Here is a 20,907-nt window from a genome sequence, read left to right as displayed (position 1 = left end):
CCCCCTCCCCAGAGTAGGGCCATTGCTGGGAACCAGCTGCCCAGTCAGGGGCTACATTTGCCGGGACCCCCGCCTCTAAGAGGGGACATGTGCCTTGTCTTTGCCAATGGAATATGAGCAGAAGAAATGGATATCAGTTCTGGGCTAAGAGAGTTAAGAAGCAAGTGTGTCTTCACTCTGGTTCTCCAGTGCCCCCTGATAACTGAGAACCACAGAGATCTAGAGGAGGGCAGATCCACAAGAGTGCAGGAGGCTGGATTCTGAGCAACCATGGGAAGCAAACCTGCCCATCAGGAACATGTGCATATACTACACTTAGCCTGTTAAGCCACTGACACTTTGTTACGGTGGGTAGCACTACTCTGTTACATTCCAAGGTGCTGAGATTAGGAGCTGGAGGAGGGAGTAAACACTTATTAGAGAGTTAAGACACACACTAGGAAATAAATACATTTTTTTTTCCTTCTATGGGAAACTGTGTAACACAAGGATTATCATCTCAAATGCCTAAAACACTAGGCAGGTACTAGGTAGTATAATACTAGGTAGTATAATACTAGTACATATTAACACCTAAGCAGTACTTAGTATGTGACAGGCACACTATTCTAAGCACTTACTCTAACTCATTTAGTTCTCACAGATTTGTGAGGTAAACGGTTATAATCCCCATTTAGCAGATGCGGAAACTGAGGCCCACAGAGGTTAAGTAATTTGCCTAAGGTCACATAACTAGTAAGTGGCAGAGGCAGGATGCAAGGCCAGGCAGCTCTGTTCACTACAATATACACACACCTCTCACAATGTGAGTGAATAAAGGGGCCAGATGAAGCTGAAGCAATCAGCGAAATCATGTCCAATCTCAAGGGATCAGCTACTCAGTGCTACCCGTAATTTCCCATGTATTGTAGACCTTCCCATCTTTCAAGAAAACTCAGAAATCCAGATTTTATGTAAAAATCTCCCAATTTTAAATTGTTTCAATTTTGTTTTAACCCCCTGAAGCCCAAACAAAGCACATCAGCAGACTGCATGCAGCCCGGGGCCAGCCACTTGCCATCCCTGCTTTCAGAGCAGCTGTCTCCAAGGATCACACTACCTTCTGCTTGTCCAGAGGCCCTGGGGAATTCTGGGTCTGGTAGCCAGAAGAAGACACAACTCCGCAAACAACAGCTCCTTCAGGCCCACTGATATGAATAATTAATTTGTTTTCTTACTGCCAGCCCACAAAGCTTACCAACAAGCCCGGCATTCAGGAAGAATGCCATGCCCTTCTGAGACAATGAGGACAGGCATGGGGGATCCTGGGGGTGCACAGGGAGCCCCATAATGAAGTCCAGCGTGGTGGCCTGTGCTCAAAGGGAACCTGTGCATGTAGGCACAGACCTGTGTTGCACACTCCCTGCCTGGCTGCCTCAGTGGGGCCATCAGAGTATCCACAAGGCTCATTAGAGATGTGACACTCAGTGGCTTTCTCTGCTGTCAGCGGGAGAGGGCTCTGAATTCCTCAAGATGCTTTAAAATAAAACAAAAAGGCGCAATTATGCAGCCAAACCGAAGGCAAGGCAGCTGCATACAAAGCAGGGCTTTCTTCCTAAAAGGACCACAACCTCAGCTAGACAATGGTGAGACCTCACCTTCCTCCCCAGGGTTCCAGCTGTGAGGCATCCGTAATTGGATGCTCCACTGCTGCAGCTCTTGGATTATTCAAACTGCAGGATTTCCAGAAGCCTCGGGTTTCAATTAAGGATATGACCAGGCAACAAGATGAGCAACATACCGTTTTTCACCCTTATTGTCTATTTCAGCAATGCAAATGGCCAACAACAGTAATGTTTGTGATGATAATAAAATTAGTCAACACGCTCTGCTTACTAAGTGTCAGGTGCTAAGTGCTTTATATATCAAGTTATTTAATCTTCACACAAACTTAATTAGGTATTGATATATTATTATCACTCAGTCTAAGATAAGGAAACTGAGGCACAAAAAATTTAAGCTAGCTTAAAGTCACATAGCAGTTAAGTGGCAGAGCTGGGATTCAAACCCAAGCAATGTGGTCCTAGACAGTATGCTCTTGAGCACCATACCAGCGGCTGTTTGCATTTATACAGAGCTTATTGTATGCCAGGCCCTGTGCTACATATTTTCTGTACATTATTTCATTTAGTCTTTACAACATCAGGTGAGATATAATCATCTCCGTTGTACAGAAAAGGAAATAGGTTTATAGAAAAGTGAAGTAACTTGGTTAAGGGCACAAAATAACAAGCAGCCTACAGCCTGGATCCAAACCAGGTTCCTCTGATTCAAAGCCAAGCTCTTAACCATTACTTGGTACAGAGTCCCAGCTCATCCAATTTACTGGTGTTCATAAAAGTAGGCCTGGAAAATCATCTAGTCCAATCACCTTATTTTAGAGATGAGGAGCTGTAGCCTGGAAAAATTAAGAGTTAGTGGTGAGATGGAGTAGAGTAACTTTGGCCCCAGAAAGAGCTGGGCTCTATTCCTAGCCCTGTTGTTTATTAGCTAAGTAACTCAATGTTTCTAGACTTATTATTACTATAGAATAAGAATAATAATACTTGGTCTTATGGGACTATACTGATTAAAGTACGTGTGTAATATATACTTGTACTAAACACTCGGCATGGCAAAACCATATCATTATAGTCAGGTATCCCCAAATCACAGATTGATAGTTTCAAACTTTTGTTTACAAGTCTGTTCTTTATGGTTTGAAATAACAGTGTAAGTGGTGAGTAGGTTGTGAGGAAGCCCCCCACCCCCGATCTAATCAACAGACAAAGACCTTGGAAAATTGCATTGTACTCCTGCAGCTTTTCTGAGTGTCGTGCTCATTCCAAATGTGCAAAATCCCTGAGGAAATCACATTTCTCAGAGATCTGGGCAATCAGACATTTAGGCATTCCAACATCACAAATGAAGTTAAAATATTACCATCATAAATGGATGTTGAATTTTGTCAAAAGCTTTTTCTGCATCTACTGAGATGATCATATAATTTTTATTTTTTAATTTGTTAATGTGGTGCATCATATTGACTGATTTGCAGGGATTAAACCATCCTTGTATCCCTGGGATAAATCCCACTTGATCATGGTGTATGATTCTTTTAATATACTGTTGAATTCAGTTTGTTAATATTTTGTTGAGGATTTTTGCATCTATGTTCATCAGTGATACTGGCCTGTAATTTTCTTTTTCTTGTGGTATCTTTGTCTGGTTTTAGTATCAGGGTGATGCTGGCCTTGTAGAATGCGTTCAGAAGTGTTACTTCCTCTTCAATTTTTTGAATAGTCTGATAAGGATAGATGTCAATTCTTTAAATGTTTGGTAGAATTCAGCTGTGAAATCCTCTGGTTCTGGACTTTTGTTTGTTGCGAGTTGTTGTTGTTGTTTTTACTGATTCAATTTCTTTACAGGTAATGGTCTGTTCATATTTTGTATTTCTTCCTGATTCAGTCATGGGAGATTGTACATTTCTAGGAATTCATCCATTTTTTCTAGGTTTTCCATTTTATTGGCACATAATTGTTCACAGTCATCTCTTATGATCCTTTGTATTCCTGTGGTGCTGGTTGTAACTTCTCTTTCTTCATTTCTGATTTTATTTATTTGGGTCCTCTCTCTTTTTTCTTTGATGAGTCTGGCTAAAGGTTTATTAATTTTGTTTATCTCCTCAAAGAATCAGCTCTTAGTTTCATTGATCTTTCCTATTTTTTTAAATTCTCGATTTCATTTATTGCTGTTCTGATCTTTATTATTTCTTTCCTTCTACTAACTTTGCGTTTTGTTTGTTCTTCTTTTCCTAGTTCCTTTAGGTGTAAGGTTAGGTTGTTTATTTGCATAAATACTAGGATAAAATATTATCCTAAAGTGTGTTTTATTCTGTCAATCAAATAAACAAAGTTGCATAGATATAATCTATTCTTTATAGTAAAAAAAGTCTCAAACCTTGAGACTCAAACAGACTTCCTTAGGGGAAGATATTCCATATATGTCTTCATGTTTGCTGTTAGAGAGAGAGCATTCCCATATGGCCTAAGACAAGGAAGGACATCAAAAGCCTGTGCTGGACCTCTCTGGAGTCTGTTGATACATATATTTTTTCTTGCTTTTGCTCTGTATCTTCTGTAAAAAAAACAAAAACTTAGCCATGAGTACAATCTGCTCTTGAGTCTTATAAATCCCTCCAGCAAATCACTGAATCAAACAATGGTGAAACTGTTTAGCCACTTCTAACATTGTTTTTCACATTTTTGAGACCTACCCTCTCATATACACATACAAACAGCTATGGTTACCACTTGGCCTTAGTGAGAAGGGAACTTAGAGGTTTTCAGGAAATTACTTTGATTTTTGAGGCTCAGAGAGCCATTCTTCTGTATGAAAATAAGTCAGGTGTTTGTGTCAGTCAAGATAAATGAGGTAATGCTGCAGTAACTAACAGCACCAAACATTTCAGTGGCTTCAAATAACAATGGTTTATTTCTCACTCTAGGACATGTCCACTGAAGGTTGAATAGGAGCTCTGCTCTGTATTGCCCTCCCTCTAGGACCCAGGCTGACAAAATTGCCACCATTTGGAACAGTATACATTGTAATAGCAAAGGGAAAAAAGTGCTCTGAAGGGTCTCATACCAGCATGAAATGCTCTGGTCTGGAAGTTGCGCAATCACTTCCATTCAAATTCATTGGTTAGAACTAGGCAAATAGTCCTACTCAATTTCAAGGGAACCAGGAATATAATCCTACCTACCACGTTCCTGGAGAGCAAAGGGGAACCAAAATGTTTAGTTTATGGTCCTAATGACTAGCACGGTTCTTCATTAGCTGGGGAGGGCCTAGTTGGGCAGGTTTGAATATCAGCCTTTCTGTGCATTGATCACCTTCAGGAAACAGCACACTCCTCTCAGGAAGAGGGGCACAAAATGGCAAGTTCTCAACTGGTGGGCAGGTGGATGTGGTAGTAAGCCAGAAGCGCAGACATCAAAATCTCCTTGGGGCATGTAATGTTTGAAAATAGCTTCAGGAAGAAAAAGCCACCACATCCCTTGAGAATCACAGCTCTAGAATACGTCTTATCGATTGGTCCTACTGGTCCAAAAAAAAAGAGGAGAAGGGAGAAGAAGAGATGAAGATAAAGGTAAAGAAGAAGAAGAGGAAGGGGAAGAGAAAATGAAAAACGTTTTAAATGCTTAAAGACCCCAATACTCTGCCCAGGTATTCCCAATCCCACAAAATTCTTACTTGAAAATGTACAATCTTTCTTTTATTGTTCAATAAACACAGTATGCCAGCATGGTGTTAGGGGCAGGGATACTAGAATTTTAAAAAATGGTCATCCTCTAACACACAATTTAGGGGCTTGGAATCCAGTGGGGAAAACAGAGAGGCAAACCATTTTAAATCAGTTGCTCAAATGAATGTGCAAGTTCAGGGGAGGACTGTGGAGCCAACACTGGGCTGGTTTTCCAAAAGCCATTCACAGTCCCCTTGTCCCTTAACACTCTTTACTAGAGAGGCTGAAGAGTGAAAACTCCTGATTCCCCAGCCCTCTTTGCAGCTAAGGGCCATATGACCCAGTGTTGGCCAATAGCATGGAAGTAGCAGTTGCTAGGTAGGACTTGGGGGAAAGTCTTTTAAAGGGACAGACAGCCAGTATGATCACTGCAGTCTAATCTCATTAGATTTAGGGGCTAGAGCAATCGCTTTGTCTTTAACGTGGAAGATAACTGGGGCTGGAGGAGAAAAGCTAAGGGCAGAACAATAAGTTATAGCAGTGATTTAGATTAGAGGTAATGGAATAAACCTCTGGGTATTCATCAACATTTATTGAGCATCTCCCGTATGTCAGGCACTACGACATTCTGGGGCTACAGAGACAAATAAGATACAGGTCAGAATAAGGGTGCCTCTCACCATGTCAATCACAACCCCAGGGCAGGAATGAGGGGTGCTCGTGGAACCTCAAGTTTGGGATATTCTGCCCCCTGCCCCAAGTTCAGGAAACACAAATGGGGTAGGATGGGGCCCAGAGAAATTAAAGCCAGCCCCATTCTGCAGCAAGTCAAGGGGCACCAGGACTGTTGCAGTAATGGGAAGAAAGCGACTTAAGAGGCGATGCTCCTTTTATGTATATATCTCACCCAAACAAGCCCTGATGTTCCTCCAAATCCAGTCTAGTTATTTTAAATCACTGCATGTGGCAAATTAGAAAAGGAAGTGGCACAGTTGTAGGAGAAGCCTAGGCTCAAAACAGTCCCATTTGACCTGATGAAAATGGTCTGGAATTGGAGAGTGACAATGACTGCACAACTTCGTGAATATAGTAAAAACCATGCCTATCCATTTTAAACAGGTGAATTTTATGGTATGTGAATTATCTCTCAATAAAATTAATTAATTATTTTAATGGGAGAAAAAATAATTCCACCACTTAGCCCTAAGCAAACTTGGGCTTGTTGGTTAACAGGTCAGAGCCTCAGTTTCCTCATCTGCAAAATGAGAATAGTATTACTTTCTTTACAGTAAGAACAGAACAGTAGACTGTTCTGAATATTAAATGTGACCATGTAGGTTAAGCATGTAACACAGTGCCTTGCAGGTAGTAGAAGCAAAATATCTTCTAGTTCCTTTCTTCCTAAGTGCCAATACAAATTTTAAAACAATCATTTTCTCAGCCGTAAGATGTGACATAAGCTCTAGACAACCTCCCTTCAGACAGTCTTATCTCAGGCAGACAAGAGCAGGGATCAAATGGGAAGACAGGAACACAAACAAGCTGACGCTCACTGCGGAAAGACTGAAGATTTACTCTGCAGCTATGCAGTGCAGAAATAACAGGAGCGATTCATGCAGTGTGAAAACAGCTACACAGACAGAGCGGTGTTAAGGAAAGTCAGGCAGGCGCAGACATTTCTGCTTATCATTCTAGTTTAGTATCCAAACAGAATCCAGTTTCCAAAACAGCCAAATCCACCCCAACACCTGGACAAGTCCGTGTGGCCACAACACAGCCCTGATGTTTAGAGATGACCCAGGCCCCACTCTCCTTGCTATGGTTCCTCAAAACCAGACTGAACCCAAAACAAACCTTACACAACCAGAATTGTTGGGCACAGTACCACATTAGGGAATTTAAGTCTTCACTGAGCTTCTCTTTTGTGACTATTAGGAAATCAACCAGGTACTTTTCAAGTACCTGCTGTGTGCCCAGCCTTGTGAAAGATACTGTTGTGAGGGAGAAAACGAAGCATAAGCCCTGATCCCTGCTTTCAAGGAGCCAGCTAACCTCTTAGTTTGAGAGCAACACTTAACAGTGAACATATAAAAGGCATCGTGCCTTGCACAGAGCAGTGGTTCAGTTGTTATTTGTTCATTGGGTCAATGAATTAATAGATGGCACAATAATAAAACAATTGTGTACATGTGGGGCTCACTCTAAGAACCACAAGATGGGTTGGAGTACTTGGAAAAGGCTTGTGCCAGAGGCTGCTAGTTGCCTACTCAATATCAATTCTTCCATTTTTCCTTGTAACAGAGCCCCTATTTTATTTGAGGTGGCCATATGCCCAGATAAAATACTACATTTCCCAGCCTCCCTTGTAGCTAGAGATGGCTAGTAAGATCTAAACAGAAATTGTCATGAGAGGCTTCTAGGAAAGTGCCTTAAAAGGCAGACCAACAGCTGCTACTCACTCTTATGTCCTTTCTCCCTTTCTTCTAATTCTTGTCTGAAACATGAATGTGATGGCTGGATTTCCAGCAGCTATTTTGGACCATGAGGCAACCTTGAGACAGAAAAGCAAAAAGAAGCCTAAAGTTTTAGCCACAGCAATCAGAGAAGAAAAAGAAATAAAAGGAATCCAAATTGGAAAAGAAGAAGTAAAGCTGTCACTGTTTGCAGATGACATGATACTATACATAGAGAATCCTAAAGATGCTACCAGAAAACTACTAGAGCTAATCAATGAATTTGGTAAAGTAGCAGGATACAAAATTAATGCACAGAAATCTCTTGCATTCCTATACACTAATGATGAAAAATCTGAAAGTGAAATTAAGAAAACACTCCCATTTACCATTGCAACAAAAAGAATAAAATATCTAGGAATAAACCTACCTAAGGAGACAAAAGACCTGTATGCAGAAAATTATAAGACACTGATGAAAGAAGTTAAAGATGATACAAATAGATGGAGAGACATACCATGTTCTTGGATTGGAAGAATCAACATTGTGAAAATGACTCTACTACCCAAAGCAATCTACAGATTCAATGCAATCCCTATCAAACTACCACTGGCATTTTTCACAGAACTAGAACAAAAAATTTCACAATTTGTATGGAAACACAAAAGACCCCGAATAGCCAAAGCAATCTTGAGAAAGAAAAACGGAGCTGGAGGAATCAGGCTCCCTGACTTCAGACTATACTACAAAGCTACAGTAATCAAGACAGTATGGTACTGGCACAAAAACAGAAATATAGATCAATGGAACAGGATAGAAAGCCCAGAGATAAACCCACGCACATATGGTCACCTTATCTTTGATAAAGGAGGCAAGAATATACAGTGGAGAAAAGACAGCCTCTTCAATAAGTGGTGCTGGGAAAACTGGACAGCTACATGTAAAAGAATGAAATTAGAACACTCCCTAACACCATACACAAAAATAAACTCAAAATGGATTAAAGATCTAAATGTAAGGCCAGACACTATCAAACTCTTAGAGGAAAACATAGGCAGAACAATCTATGACACAAATCACAGCAGGATCCTTTTTGACCCACCTCCTAGAGAAATGGAAATAAAAACAAAAATAAACAAATGGGACCTAATGAAACTTCAAAGCTTTTGCACAGCAAAGGAAACCATAAACAAGACCAAAAGACAACCCTCAGAATGGGAGAAAATATTTGCAAATGAAGCAACTGACAAAGGATTAATCTCCAAAACATACAAGCAACTCATGCAGCTCAATATCAAAAAAACAAACAACCCAATCCAAAAATGGGCAGAAGACCTAAATAGACATTTCTCCAAAGAAGATATACAGATTGCCAACAAACACATGAAAGAATGCTCAACATCATTAATCATTAGAGAAATGCAAATCAAAACTACAATGAGGTATCATCTCACACCGGTCAGAATGGCCATCATCAAAAAATCTACGAACAATAAATGCTGGAGAGGGTGTGGAGAAAAGGGAACCCTCTTGCACTGTTGGTGGGAATGTAAATTGATATAGCCACTATGGAGAACAGTATGGAGGTTCCTTAAAAAACTGAAAATAGAACTACCATACGACCCAGCAATCCCACTACTGGGCATATACCCTGAGAAAACCATAATTCAAAAAGAGTCATGTACCAAAATGTTCATTGCAGCTCTATTTACAATAGCCAGGACATGGAAGCAACCTAAGTGTCCATCAACAGATGAATGGATAAAGAAGATTTGGCACATATATACAATGGAATATTACTCAGCCATAAAAAGGAACGAAACTGAGTTATTTGTAGTGAGGTGGATGGACCTAGAGACTGTCATACAGAGTGAAGTAAGTCAGAAAGAGAAAAACAAGTACCGTATGCTAACACATATATATGGAATCTAAAAAAAGAAAAAAAAATGGTCAGAAGAACCTAGGGGCAAGATGGGAATAAAGATGCAGACCTACTAGAGAATGGACTTGAGGATACAGGGAGGGGGAAGGGTAAGCTGGGACAAAGTGAGAGAGTGGCATGGACATATATACACTACCAAACGTAAACTAGATAGCTAGTGGGAAGCAGCCGCATAGCACAGGGAGATCAGCTCGGTGCTTTGTGACCACCTAGAGGGGTGGGATAGGGAGGGTTGGAGGGAGGGAGATGCAAGAGGGAAGAGATATGGGGACATATGTATATGTATAACTGATTCACTTTGTTATAAAGCAGAAACTAACACACCATTGTAAAGCAATTATACTCTAATAAAAATGTTAAAAAAAAAAAAAAAAAGAAGCCTAAATTCCTGATGATCATAGAGTCACCATTCTCTCCCTGGACTGCTTATCTCTAGTATTCTTTTACATGAGAGATAAGTAAACATCTATCTTGCTTTTTTGGGTTTTGTCGAATGCAGCAAACCCATATCTTAACCAATACAAGGTTCCACAGAAAAGCCAGGCCTTAAAGGAAGGGCTGCCTTTGCAATTGGGGAAGTGAAGCGGGGAGGGCATCTCAAATGCCAGAAAGAGCACTGGAAAAGACACTGGCAAGAAGGAGCACTGGCCGAAGCCAAGTGGGTAGAGAGTAGGAAATAAGGAGAAGACAGATGATGGTTTTGCAGGGGAGACAGGGCTTGACTGGGGAAGGACCAGGGACCACAGAGGGCTGAGAAAGCTTGTTTCCCTCTGAAGGAGCAAAACAGCTCTGGAGCTGGAGGGGGGTAAGAAAGGAAACAAAGAGGCAGATGAAGAGGCTTGGGGACTTTATTCCATGAAGAAATGTGAGTATGAGCTGTGGCCTGGTTCAGCCAGCTGAAAGTTCCTGGACTGAAGACAGTAACAGTAATACCATCTAAGATTTATTCAACACTTACATGCTCTGCTGTGTGCTATGCACCCTATACACATTATCTCACTGAAGCTTCATGACAAATCTATGACACAGTCCTATCATTATCACCCCTATTTGGCAGACAAGGAACTGGGGCTTAGAGAGAGTCAGTAACTTGTCCAAGGTAAGCCTCACAACCCTGCAAGCTGGGGAACATCCAGCCCGTTTTTCAGATGCAGAAAGTGTTTGTACCATTCTTTCAAAGCTAAGAAAAGTTATGGGGGACCTCCCTGGTGGTGCAGTGGGTAAGAATCCTCCTGCCAATGCAGGGGACATGGGTTTGATCCCTGGTCCAGGAAGATCCCACATGCAGCAAAGCAACTAAGCCCGTGCATCACAACTACTGAACCTGTGCTCTAGAGCCCACGAGCCACAACTACTGAGCCCGCGTGCTGCAACTATTGAAGCCCGTGTGCCTAGAGCCCGTGCTCTGCAGCAAGAGCAGCCACCGCAATGAGAAGCCCGCACGCTGCAACGAAGAGTAGCCCCGGCTTGCCGCAACTAGAGAAAGCCTGCGCACAGCAATGAAGACCCAACGCAGCCAAAAAAAAAAAGAAAAAAAAGAAAAGGTATGAAGATCCTGACTTTAAAACACAAAGAGGGCTTCCCTGGTGGCGCAGTGGTTAAGAATCCGCCTGCCAATGCAGGGGACACGGGTTGGAGCCCTGGTCCGGGAAGATCCCACGTGCCACAGAGCAACTAAGCCCATGCGCCACAACTACTGAGCCTGCGCTCTAGAGCCCGCGAGCCACAACTACTGAAGCCTGTGTGCCACAACTACTGAAGCCCGTGTGCCACAACTACTGAAGCCCGCACGCCTAGATCCTGTGCTCCGCAACAAGCCACCGCAATGAGAAGCCCTCGCACTGCAACGAAGAGCAGCCCCCACTCGCTGCAACTAGAGAAAGCCCGCTCACAGCAACAAAGACCCAACGCAGCCAAAAATAAATAAATAAAATCTGTAAAAAAAAAACCACACACACACAAAGATTCAGAGTCAAACACAGAGCCAATTGCTTTGTGAATAGTCTCTTCACCAGAAGAAAAACAGATGAGAGGAACAGAAAAGTTTTCAGGCTTGGTTACATTTACCTCTTGTAGAGCAGGAAGACATTGTTAACATACCCACCCACACCCCCTGGCCGAATGATGTTCATGAGGTGTAGACGTTGCTAAGATGGTGGGGGGGGTGGAGGAGTGGGGCATAGCACACATTAAAGAACCAAGCAAACAGTGACGCCATGTCAGCTCTGGCTACAGATGAATCGTAGCCAACCATCAGCTCACGTGTCTCAAATAGTTTTTTAATATCTCTCCACAACAGGGAATGGGAAAAAAATTACTCCCTCACAGCTAAGGCTGAAAATTCAATACTTTGACTTAAGATATTCAGACACATCCAATGAACACAAGGAATTCTTCCTGGAGCAAAAATCTTATTAGTCACTAATGGGAAGAGGAAAAAAACCCATCAGGTTCCAAATGAACTAGGTAACATAAGTGCCTAGTAGGAAATGCATTTCCCATGAAGATTAAAAAGTCTCCATTGGCAGCCTGGGAGAATCAGATGCCAGGGCCTCCCAAGTAGTAGAGAAATCTGGAATTCTACAGCTGGTCCAGGACAGCCTTACATGCTGGAAGTTAAAGAGTGTCAGCTTTGTAAGCCTGACCCAAGTTCCAATGCTGACTCCACCACGGGCTGTTTGATGCTGGGTAAGTGTCCTCACCTCTCCCAGCCTCGGCATATTCACCTATAGAGTGGGACAAATAACTTCCACCCACTAAATGAGGCTAAGTGAGACAGTCTGCTGCTCCTGTTACTATGATTTTAATAGCAGGGGTCCCCAACCCCTGGGATCTAATGCCTGATGATCTGAGGTAGAGCTGATGTAATAATAATAGAAATAAAGTGCATGATAAATGTCATGTGCTTGAATCATCCCGAAACCATCCCCCCGCCCTGGTCCTTGGAAAAACTGTCTTCCACGAAAACAGTCCCTGGTGCCAAAAAGGTTGGGGACTGCTGTTTGACAGGACTCACATCTTAAGTTTTCTCTGATTAAAATTCCAAGAAAGAAAAGGCCATAGGATGCAATGGAAAAGAGTCTAGATCTGGCTCCTAGACCCTGCCTTGAGGGTCATGAGCGTGTGACCCTGAGGTTACTTTTAGGGTTCCAGGGTCCTCATCTGTCTGGAGAGGGCCAGGAAGATCCTTAGACCAAATCTAAGATCCTTTCTTCTTCTGGCTCTTGCATGTCACTGAGGTTCTAAATGGCAGTCCTTACTCAGTCACTCATTTCAGGATTTAACAAGTTACCTGCTGGAAAGTTGTATATCTAAAAACCTTTGGTTTCCACCCCGGAAGCAAAAAAGCCAGTGAGAACCTTGAGGGCAGGTCACCGACTTTTGCCATCTTGACGCTTAACACAGACCCAGCACAAAGTAAGACCTGCATAAATCCTTGTCGAGTGGAATGGACAAGTGAATGAATGAAGGATTTCCAAGGGCTGGCAAAAATGACTGTTCATCCTCCACTAAGCAAAGTTTAATGCAAGGAGAAAATGCTACAAATCTAAATTATTAATGATACTTACTTTGTCATCTGAACTACATCAGAATACCAGATGAATAGCTGCTGCCAGTCAAAAGGATGCCTGACTTTGGCTTTTGCTGGACGAGTGCACTGTGGTCCACGTGTGGCATAGGGGATGCCACAGGCTACAGGAGGGATATGTAAACTCCTAGAAGGACATGTTACCCAACCTCTTTGGCAGGGTTGGCACAGAAGCATGCCAACATGAAAGCAAAAATACCAAGACCTCCACATGTGGGTGTGCAGTTGTGTCTGCCCAAGAGCTCCCAGCTGAGGAGGGGAGATCTAAAATCCAGTAGGTGGTCTGCTCACCTGTGAGGCCAAGTCCACGCAGGAGCCCCATGGGCAGGTGGCAGCCCTCATGGTTGACCTCAGCAGCAGATGAACTGGGGTCTGCTGGGGACTTTAGTGATAAAGAAAATAATAATAATGCATACACATTACACATACACACATATGCACTTAATGGTCACTGTGTGTAAAAGGTAAACTCTTTAAGTATTTTATTTTAGGTAATTTTCATAACTACCCTGGGAAGTAGGTGCTATTGTTTGAGGCAGTATAGTTTGCTGTTTAAAAGCACGGACTTGGGAGTCAGACTGCCTAGATTCAAATCCCAAGTGCCACTTACAAGCTGGGTAACCTTGGGCAGGGTTATTTAAGCTCTCTGAGCCTCATGCTTATCATATGTAAAATGGAAATAATAATAGTGCCTGTCTTATGAAGCTGTTGTGTGGTATAAATGAGTTAATACGTGTAAAATGCTTAGAACAGGAGTGGGCAGAAAGTAAGCCCCCAGGAAGATTAGCTATTCTTGTTATTTCTGTTAATAGAGACTAAGGTGCCGAAAGGCCAGTGGCTTGTCCATGGCCTCACACCTGCTGCGGGGCAGAGCCTGGGCACACACACAAGTCTGTCTTCAAAGCACACATGACCCAACACGGCTGATTCTGGCTCTGCGACCCCCACCCCACCCCATTCACATTACCACCCGCATCCATGCCAACGTGGCCTAGTCTTTCTTGGTACCGACCAAGCCTGCAAGGTGCTGAAGGGAAGATACTAAAAGAACTGGCATTCTAACTGACTTAAACCCTGATTTGCCTACTACGTGTAGAACAAACCCAAATGTGTCCTGGTATGGGGATCTGCCCCTTAGCTAAGAGAAAACGGGCCTTTTCCAAGGAGGGGAGAACCTCTGCCTTTGGGCCTTTTTATGTGAGGCCTCACATGCTCTCCTCGAAACCCTGAGAGGAAGGCAAAGTCTGAATTGTACAATAAAACCCCATCAGGTGAGGTTCTCTGAGTAGAGATAATGGGCCTGATTGCTGGTGGAGAGGGAGAAACAATTTGAGGGCCAATCCAGCAAGAGAGCCTCATTAGCCAAGATTACCACTTTGCCCTGGGTCCTGCCCTGCTCCTGGAAGGTTCTAGAAAGAGCCAGAGCCTTGCTAGAAAAAACACATGCATCATAGAAAACCAAACCATCTGTTGTGGTACATATATACAATGGAATCTTAGCCATAAAAGGGAACGAAATGGGGTCATTTGTAGAGACGTGGATGGACCTAGAGACTGTCATACAGAGGGAAGTAAGTCATAAAGAGAAAAACAAATATCGTATATTAACTCATATATGTGGAATCTAGAAAAATGGTACAGATGAACTTGTTTGCAAGGCAGAAATAGAGACACAGACATAGAGAACAAACATATAGACACCAAGGGGGGAAAAGGGGGGTGGGATGAATTGGGAGATTGGGATTAACATACATACACTAATATGTATAAAATAGATAACTAATGAGAACCTGCTGTGTAGCACAGGGAACTCTACTTCACTTCACTGTACAGTAGAAACTAACACAACATTGTAAAACAACTATACCCCAATAAAAAAAGCAAAGAAAAGAAAACCAAACCATCTGTGATCCAGAATGATCTGGGAGTGGGAAGCTTTGAAGCATTAACTCAAAGAAAATGACCCACAGTTGTAGTTAGTTAATACTATGGGTGCATACTATGTGCCAGGGCCTGTTCAAAGCCCTTTAGAAATAATATCCCATTTACTCTTCATATCAATGGTACGATGTAATCTGTATTTATTAGTCCCATTTTGCAGATGAGAAAACTGAAACACAGAAAATTCAAATAACTTCTCCCAAGGTCACACAAGCAGTCTAGCTTCAGAGCCCACGGTCTTTATCAGCATTTTCAAACATTTTGGCCCAACCCATGGCATGAAATACATTCTACATCAGGACCCAGTATACGCTCACACAGTTATACAGAACTGAAACAAAGCTTTAAAACAGAATACTACTCACCATTACCATGTGCAGTGCACTCTGATGTTTTCTATTCTATTCCATTAAAAAAAAATATCATTCAACAAATATTTATGGAACACCTATTATGTGTTAGACACTGTTCTAGGCTTTGGGGCTATGTCAGTGGATGAAAGAGATAAAAATCCTTGCCCTCTTGGAGCTTGCATTTTACCAGAGAGACAGAGTGAATAAGATCCACGTGCAAAATCGTAGCATCTGAGGTGGTAATTTGGTGAGTGCTACGGAGAAAAGCAAAGCAGGGAAGGCCAAGGGTGGCCAGAGACGGCCTCATGATGCTTTCACTCCCCACCACGCTGATTTCAGTGGGCTGTCACCCACAGCAGGAAAACCCTGGCCCTTAATCTCTCCACTCCAGTGCCTCCTATATGTCTGGAGGCTCTTCCTCCTAGATTGTGCACACGTGCACACTTGTATGTGACTACGTGCACATGTGTATACATGTATAGGCATGCATGGATACGCTTCATGCATGTATGCATACACATGTCCACCCCATTCGCTTCCTCACTGGGGACGTTTGGGAGACAGGAGGCAGGGCTCCCACATGCAGCTTTCCAGGGGTTCCCTACACAAGCCTGCCCTGCAGAGGGGGTCCTGTATGGGGCCTCAAAAACAGCCCAGGCACTGTGAGCCAATGCCACAAGCGCCAGACATATGCCCCGGCTGGAGTCTTCAGTCAGAGGAAGGAAAATCTTTTTATCACTGGTCCACCCAGAGGGAGCACCTCTTGTAAACTGTTAGGCCAGAGGGAATGCTAGTTCCTAATCTGAATCAAGGTGCTCTATGTGCTAGAGTGCCCTTAAGAATAGAGGAGACAGAGCACAGAAATAAAAATCACTCCCCGGGGAAAATCCAGTGCATCAAGCACACCTGGCAGGGTGATTGAAGTGGGTCTTGGGGGGAGACGGGATTGGGGCCAGCTCTAAAGCAGCTCTGGGGGACTTCCCTGGTGGCGCAGTGATTAAGAATCCGCCTGCCAATGCAGGGGACACAGGTTCGAGCCCTGGTCCAGGAAGATCCCACATGCTGCGGAGCAACTAAGCCCGTGTGCCACAACTACTGAGCCTGAGCTCTAGAGCCCGCGAGCCACAACTACTGAAGCCCGCACACCTAGAGCCGTTCTCCGCAACAAGAGAAGCCACTGCAGTGAGAAGCCCACACACTGCAAGGAAGAGTAGCCCCTGCTCGCCGCAACTAGAGAAAGCCCACGTACAGCAACAAAGACCCAACATGACCAAAAATAAATAAATAAATTAATTAATTAATTAATTTAAAAAATAATAAAGCAGCTCTGGGCCACTTGGGTAGCCTCCATTGAGGGCATTTGGAACTTGGCACTAGAGTGAAATCTTCAGACTCCGAGTTAAAGGGGCACATAAAAATGTTACTAGCATGGGCAGCAAAAGCATTACCTATGGGAAAAGCAGCCATTCTCTGCTAATGAATAAGTGTAATTGATCACAACAGATGACTTGATGGCCATTCCAAATGCGCTTTTAGCAAAGTGGACAGTTTTTTTCATTCAAATGCAAGCTCACCTAGATAAGATCTAATAATGGAGATTTTGGAAGAATCCCAGCATCAGTGATTTCTTTTTTTTCCTCCTTCACTGAGCAGGAAGGCATCTTAAGTTCCTGGTCACAGCTTGACCCAATCAGATGACAATTTATGCTTTCCCTATGGCTGAGGAGACCGTGACAGTCCCTGGGGCAGCAAAGGATCAGTCACAGGACAGCCCACATCCTTATCTGCCCTTTCCTCCTTAGCCCTTTTCCCACTCCCGACCTATGGGGAGCTGGGTGGCTGGAAGACACATTCAATTCAATGCAATCGGGCTTCCCCGGTGGCACAGTGGTTAAGAATCTGCTTGCCAATGCAGGGGACATGGGTTCGAGTCCTGGTCCGGGAAGATCCCACGTGCCGCGGAGCAACTAAGCCCATGCGCCGCAACTACTGAAGCCTGCGCATCTAGAGCCTGTGCTCCACAACAAGAGAAGCCACTGCAATGAGAAGCCGGCACACCACAACGAAGAGTAGCCCCTGCTCGCCGCAACTAAAAAGAAAGCCTGCGCGCAGCAACGAAGACCCAACACAGCCCAAAATAAATAAATTAAATAAAATTAAAAGAAAAATTCAATGTAATCATCCACTTATTCAATAAATATTTATTGAGCACTTACTGTATGCAAGGCACTGTGCTGACCACCGAAAGGGGATTCCACCACAACATGGCTAAGACCAGGTCCTGTCCTCAGAAGAGAGGGCAGATGTGAGGAGAAGCAAGAAAATGACAGGAGGCCCGAGTGGAGGTCCCAGCTCACTCCAACAAGTACTTAATCCTTCTGTGCTTCAGTTTCCTCCTTTATCAAATGAAGGCACTGCTCTAGACATGATCTCTGGGCACTAGGCCAGCTCAACAACTCTATGATTCCAAGCCCTCCCTTTCCCACTCAGGCTCCTAGGCGCCTAGGAAGCTGACAGATCAGGTGGTGCCTCCTAGGAAGGGGACAGTCAGCAAAGGAAGGGGGTGGTGAGGATTATTATGTACCTTTCCCACAGTGAGAGGTTCTTTCATTTTGGCCAGAACACAAGGTACAGGCTGGAGAAGATGAGCGATAAGTTCAGAACATTAAGTGGAAGATTTAGACTTCCACATCAAGGAATCTGGAGGAAATGGGAACCACTGGAGTTTGTGCAGAGAAGGATACTATCAGTGTGGGTGGTGCAAGGGAATCTCACCGACTTGCAGAGGATGAGTTGGGGGGGGCGGGGAGGGCGGGGATGTTGCAATACAGTGGAAAGGTTGAGGCTTGAAGTGAAAGATTCCTCCCTTGGTCTGGTCGAGCGCATGCATCATCCCCTCATCCCCTCCCATCGCCATAATGCTTATTTTCTTAAACTCGCCCAAGCCGAAATCACTTTGCACCCTCTTTTTTTTTTTTTTTTTTTTAAGTTCCACAAGTGCCTTCAAGGTAAACAGGTAAATTTTATCTCCCTTCTGCCCAGGCGCCTGAGGTTAAGCAGGACCAACGAGGTGTACCAGGGAGGGGTGGGGAAGCGGCCAGCAGGCGAGGCCCAGGATACAAGAGGCGGGGATCTAGAGAGGGGTGCGCCTACCTGCAAAGGAGCCATCCTCGTGGTCGGAGCTGTTGTGGCTGCAGTCACTGCCCCTCTCGGGCGAGCTGTGGCTGGGCGAGTCCCGCTCGGGCAGCCCCAGGAACCTCTTGCGCCGCCACGGTGGGAGGGGCTCGCGAGCCCTACGCTGGGGGAGCTCCTCTGCCGCCGGGGGCGAGCCCCGCCCGTCCTTGGCCTCTGCCTCTAGCTGCTCCAAGTCGCGGCTCCCGCGCGGATGCCGCCGGCTCCCGAGGATCAGGTGCATCCAGCGATGGGAACTGTACGCCCGCGCTGGCTTTTCCGCCTCATCGCAGGTCCTGGGCCGGCAAGGGGTCACGAGCAACTGGCTGAGGGTGAATTTCTCGTTCAAATCCACCATCTCGAAGTCGAGGTCACTGCTGTCGCCCCCATCGTCCGCGCCCGAGGCGTCCGGCTCGTCCTCCTCCGAGCCCCGCCCCGCGCGGGTCCGGGCGGACCGCTCCTCTCCCGGGGCGCTGGGAACTGTGCCATCGTGGCCGGGGGGCGCGCAGTCCTCCCGGGGCCTGAAGAGGAGGCGAGGCTGCAGTAGCTGCTGGTGGATGGCGGCGGTCAAGCTGCGAACCGCGCCCCCAGCCCCCGCAGCCCTGGGCCAGGTGGGAAGGTCCCGGCACAGGTAGGGGGAACTCTCGGCCTTCGCGGCCACCTCCGTGGAGGGGAGCAAGGGGCCCGGGGGCTCTCCGCCGCCGCCCGCTGCGCCCGCCTCCTCGCGCGGCGCCGGCTCCCTCTCCGGCCCGGCCGGCTCCTCAGCCGAGGCCCCCCTGCTGTCCCCGTCTCCGCCCTCCAGGCGCCCGCAGCCGAGGTCCCGCTTCTCCAGGGCCGCCCGCAGGTAGACGACTTTGAACTTTTCCTCAGCCAGCACCTGTTGCAGCCACTTCAGGTTGAGTTTGCTGCGCTCCAGCTCGCGCTCCATGTCCAGCACCGAGTCCAGCTGCATGATGGGCGCCTCCTCCCCAGGAAACTCGGCCTGCCAGTGGCGCTCAAAGTCCTGGGGGTCCCACATGCCGGGAGCCCCTTCGGGCCTCCGGGGCCCAGCTCCTCCGCGCGCAGCGGGCTGGTGTCGCGCTCGGCTCTCTCCGCGCTGGCGCAGTGGCCTGCCCTTCACTTCAGCCCCAGAAGAGAATAAGAAAAAAATAATAAAGTTTTTCCCCTTCCGCCCTCGTGCCTTTTTTCTTCTTCTTCTTCTTCTTCTGGGTTTCGCCTCCCTGACGTCAGCGGCCACCGGCGGCGGCGGCGGCGGAGGCGGGCGCCCAGGGCCCGCCCCGGGCGGGACGCGCGGAGCCCGCGATCTGCAGTCTCCGCGCCTTGCTCTGCGCCCCGCGGGCTCCGGTATCTGTAGAGCCGCGGCGGGGGCGGAGCCTCGCGGGCGAGCTCTGGGTTGCGCCGGCGGCCGAGAGGCTGCGAGAGGGCCTGGCGGGGCGGGCCTGCGGTGCTGCCCACTCCGGAGGCGCCGGCGATACTCGAAGCTGGCCGCCTTAGGCCCGGCTCGCACCTTCCTGGCCTGTCGGGCTGCGCCGCTCCCGCCGCCGCGGGCGCACTTCGCGCCGGCTCCCTGCAGCCGAGCGCGGGGCCGCGCGGCCGGGGAGGCGGGAGCGGCGGGGAGGGAGCGCGCAGGGTCGCCCTGGGCCGCAGCCAACCTCCGGTCGCCCGGCCCTCCGCAGCCTCGCCTGTCTAGGGTCCGGGCGGTGCCTGGGGCCGAGAAGGAAAAGGTGGGGGGAAAGGCGATGTGGCGCGGCTGCGAGGGCAGGTGCTGCAGGGCTGACCGGCGGGGTTGTCCTCAGCTGGGATTTATTGAGCGCCTTGAGCTAACTTGTCCAAAATCACGGAGCTGCTTAATCCAAAGCTGGGGATAAACCTGTTTTGGTGGGTTTTTATTTTTATTTTTGAGAGCCTTTAAAGCTTTCTCTCCACTGCTCACTAGAGCTTTTCGGGAGAGAAATAGGCAAGGGTGACAGCTCCAAGTGGCTCTGCTTAGAGGCCCCTGTGACTTCAAAGCTGAGGATCCTCCCATGTGACTTGGTGTGACGGAATCAAACCATGACTGGCAGGGGCCTTAGACACCTGGGCGTCTAAAAGGACCCTCCACTCCGCTTCCTCTTTGTGGCCTCAACAGTTCCCCTGGGGAGGAAAAGAAAAGCTGAATACCGGCGCCTGGCCTGACACTCTAGGTGGGGCGG

General features: G+C 46.2%; 1 protein-coding gene across 1 annotated transcript in view; it reads right to left on the bottom strand.

The window, feature by feature from the left end:
* ABR (ABR activator of RhoGEF and GTPase) overlaps positions 1 to 19,929 on the bottom strand; it is a 180,087-nt gene extending 160,158 nt beyond the window's left edge. Inside the window, exon 1 of the mRNA XM_082370531.1 lies at positions 18,698 to 19,929. Coding sequence (XP_082226657.1) covers positions 18,698 to 19,733 — 1,036 coding nt within the window. The 5' untranslated portion in view covers positions 19,734 to 19,929. The remainder of the gene's footprint in view (positions 1 to 18,697) is intronic.
* Between the last annotated feature and the right edge of the window lie 978 nt (positions 19,930 to 20,907).

Source organism: Balaenoptera borealis, assembly GCF_965194805.1.
Source record: "Balaenoptera borealis genome assembly, chromosome: 20".
Taxonomy (NCBI): Eukaryota; Metazoa; Chordata; class Mammalia; order Artiodactyla; family Balaenopteridae; genus Balaenoptera; species Balaenoptera borealis.
The sequence above is the reverse complement of the archived record's forward strand: the minus strand, read 5'-3'. Positions and strand labels throughout refer to the sequence as shown.